The sequence below is a fragment of the Peromyscus maniculatus genome, chromosome 7 (assembly GCF_049852395.1).
Source record: "Peromyscus maniculatus bairdii isolate BWxNUB_F1_BW_parent chromosome 7, HU_Pman_BW_mat_3.1, whole genome shotgun sequence".
Classification (NCBI taxonomy): domain Eukaryota; kingdom Metazoa; phylum Chordata; class Mammalia; order Rodentia; family Cricetidae; genus Peromyscus; species Peromyscus maniculatus.
This window is the reverse complement of record NC_134858.1, coordinates 15632248-15636165: the sequence shown is the minus strand read 5'-3', so window position 1 is coordinate 15636165 and position 3918 is coordinate 15632248. Positions and strand designations below refer to the sequence as shown.

General features: G+C 34.2%; 1 protein-coding gene across 1 annotated transcript; it reads right to left on the bottom strand.

Moving 5' to 3' along the window:
• Positions 1 to 2683: 2683 nt before the first annotated feature.
• Positions 2684 to 3710, bottom strand: LOC102920960 (putative gustatory receptor clone PTE38). Its single transcript, XM_006987057.3, has one exon. It carries the CDS (start codon positions 3620 to 3622, stop codon positions 2684 to 2686), a length of 939 nt encoding a protein of 312 aa, XP_006987119.1. The 5' UTR covers positions 3623 to 3710.
• Between the last annotated feature and the right edge of the window lie 208 nt (positions 3711 to 3918).

The window sequence follows — 3918 nt, the reverse complement described above, 5'->3', positions numbered from 1 at the left end:
ATGCCCCCTTTCTGTCTCTGACTCTCTCTTTCCCTGTGTCATTTTGTCCCTCTGTATTTTTGGCTTTTATTGATCAATTTTGTACCATGATTATTTCATATATGTATATGACAGATTCTGAATATTCTCTTTCCCTACTGTCTCTTATTTTCCTTCCATCCTAATCAATCTTCCTATCCTTCCCAGTCTCTTTGCAAGATTATGACTTTTAATTTTGGTTGGTGCCATATTTAGTTTACATAGGGCTGTTTGTTCAATGAATTAGAAATATTCATTATAGCCTGGTGGAATTGGCAATGGGTATAACTGATAGCAATATTCCCTTAGTCCTTAAATTGTCAGTGACAAATAGCTCAGCAGTGATTGTGACAGAATCATGAAGCCCTCTTCCATCCTTGCCTCACTGATGATGAGCCATTTTTACACTGACCCACTGTATGCATGTGAGGTAGCCATGAGTTCATGATGGGAATGATTTTATCTTGCCCACAACATGATATTTCTTGGCCTTTCTATCTTTTCGCCCTTCTATGCTTTTCTTAAAGGTCCACTATTACAATTAGATGAAAATAGTATAATGAATTAATTTTATTTGCAAACCACACAATCAGTTTAATACTATAAATTTATGAATTTCAATAGATTTTAAGTGGCACTAAGTATGTGAACTGAATTTTACCTCACAGAAAATAAAATGTGTCATTTAGACCTGATTTTACATTCACAATATTACCAGAGTAGACAAAGTATTTGAATTATGATTTACAAAACCAAGAAAACCTATGTAGTTTCTATACTGGTTCATCCACTAATTAAAGTTTTTGGAAATACCAAATTATGATAAACTTAACAATTCTACTTCCAAAATACAAGTAAATTCTGATGCTTTTACAATATATGTAGAAGAATATTTAATACCTGTACTCATAACAATAGAAAATCAATGACCAAAATTTATGACTATCAGAATAATTATTTTTTCTTTAATGTCACCAAATGAAATAAGAATTTATACAGCATTGAATATATAATTTAAATGGACATCATAACTCATTTTGAAGCTTAAAGATTAGAATCACAAGATGACTCAAAATTCACTAAAGACATAATAATGTCAAAAGGAACACATAGAGCCAAAATTGTCATGAATGCCTAAAGTACATCACCTTCTAAGTTAGAAGCAGGATTGTAAGTTGAAAGTTAGGCAGGGATGAATATCAAAATCCAATATTTTAAAGAAAATCATATCATGATACTAAATTGCATTGAATTTTCTTTGGGGATAGTTTTAATGAGGTGGGGTCTGGATGTTACCTAATAATGACAAATAGCACAGCAGAAGGGATACACATTGATTAGGTAATGCCTGGTTGCATCAATAAAAAGCCATATTAATAGATACAATGCCTCTTCTTAAAATCACTTTGTTTTACTTCTTTACTTGTTTTATGATTTTCCACCTACATAGATAATCTGGGGGAAAGATTCATCTGTGGAAACTGCTTTATTCCAAGCAAACATGACACCAACATGGCTTACTTAAACATAACCTGGACAAGGATGTCATCAACATATATGCAAACATGGAATGGCAGAAATCTCAGAGGTCCCCAACCTTAGAAAATGACTACAGGCAGCTGGCTAAGGCATGCTGAGGGGAAGAGAAATAATTTTTTTCCAAAGAAGAGAGCCCTTAATTTATTTTTTAATACCATGAATTCAGCCATGAAATTATATATGTACAAGAAATATTATAGAAATTGAGCAGGTTATCTATCTATCTATCTATCTATCTATCTATCTATCTATCTATCTATCTATCTATCTATCATCTATCATCTATCTATCAATCTATCTATCTATCATCTATCTATCTATTTATCTATCTATCTATCTATCTACCTATCTATCATCTATCTAGATATTCATATATAAATATATAAAAACAGATTTAAATATATATTTTTCCTTTTTTTATCTTTATTTTATAATTTAATTTAATTTTAAATACCAGCCATGGATTCCCTTGTTCTCCCTACTCCCGCTCACCCCACCTTCCCCCCAGCTCACCCCCCCATTCCTATCTCCTCCAGGGCAAAGACTCCCCTGGGGATTGAGTTCAACCTGGTAGATTCAGTCCAGGCAGGTCCAGTACCCCTCTCCCAGGCTGAGCCAAGTGTCCCTGTATAAGCCCCAGGTTCCAAACAGCCAGCTCATATTTTAATTAAAAAAACAATAAAAGTTATAAACCAGCCATTGCTTCTTGGTACATGAACATTCACTTCTTTATGACACTGTATAGATAAATCCATGGTTCATTACACAAGAATCTACCTTTAAAATCATATGTAAACCATTTTCAAAATGTTACTACAATTTTGATGAAAGATAATGTCTTCCCCATAGCTAACTCTGAGACATTGCACAAAATGGTTTTGATAAAATTAGAACATCAGTTTAAACATCTCATTCTTAAGAGCATAACAGATATATTTTCTTCAGAAAAGCATATATTAAATCATTGAGTTAGACATACTGGTATGTCTGGTTTTAAATCAAGTTAAATGTACATTATGTCCGTTACTTGTTATATAACATTTAAATGGCAGAGATTAATTATCTTGATTCACAGAGTGTTTGGTAAGTTTTGTTTACTCTATGATTTTGATATAATGATGATAGATTATAAAAAAGATGTTATCTTACTAATTAATTTCTTGAAGGCTTTCTTCATGTCTTTGTTTCTCAAGCTGTAGATGAAGGGGTTCAGCATCTGAGTGACCACAGTGTACATCACTGAAGCCACTACAGTCTTCCTTGGAGAGTCAGTAAATGCAGAGCTAATGTGTACTCCAAAACCTGTTCCATAAAACAGGGAAACAACTGACAAATGAGACCCACAGGTTGAAAAGGCTTTATACTTTCCTCTCAAGGATGACATTCTTAAAACAGAAGAGACAATGTGAATATAAGACAAAATGATACCAAAAACAGGAATACCAAAAAATAGGACAGACACTGTGTATACCAGCAGATAATTGATGAAATTATCAGAACAGGCAAGTTTGATGATCTGAGCCAGCTCACAGAAGAAGTGGGGGATTTCAGTTTCTGTGCAGAAAGACAGCCCCAACAACATCAGAGTGTGGAATAAAGCATGTATAACGCTAAAGAACAGAGAGCAGAGAAGCAACATTACACAGAAATGTGGATTCATGATAACTGTGTACTTCAGAGGGTAACAGATAGCAACATAGCGGTCATAGGCCATCACTGCAAGAAGACAATTTTCTATACCAGCAAAATTCAAGATAAGACACACCTGAGAGAGGCATCCTGTGTATGTGATGGTCTGATCCTGAGCTTGGATATTGACCAGCATCTTTGGGATTGTGGTTGTGATTAAACAGATATCATTAAAGGACAGGTTTGATAGAAAGAAGTACATGGGTGTGTGTAGTTGCGAGTCAGAGGTAACAGCCAGGATGATGAGCAAGTTTCCTAAGGTAGTGATTAGATATATGGACAGGAAGAGGCTGAAGATGAAGGGCTGCAGAGCTAGATCTTCACTAAGTCCAAGAAGAATGAATTCTGATGTAGCTGTTTGGTTGACTGCTCCCATGTTGTTGAGTAATCTGAAAGAAAGGAGAATTGTAAAGGTAAGATATTTGGACCATCAACTTCAGAACCTTGTTCTTTGAATTCTAGACTTCAAATCTACTAGTAAATAAATTTCTTCTGTTTATCCACCTATTCTCTGACATTTGTTTACAAAAAACCCTAGCAATTAATCCTTGACTGAAGTCCCCTCTTCAATGTATGAATAATAATGAAAGCAAAATTTGCAAGATTTGGTAGCAAACATCATGTTCTAATAGAAACATGGTTTTGTTCAGCAGGAAATTGGTGTTGTTCTTG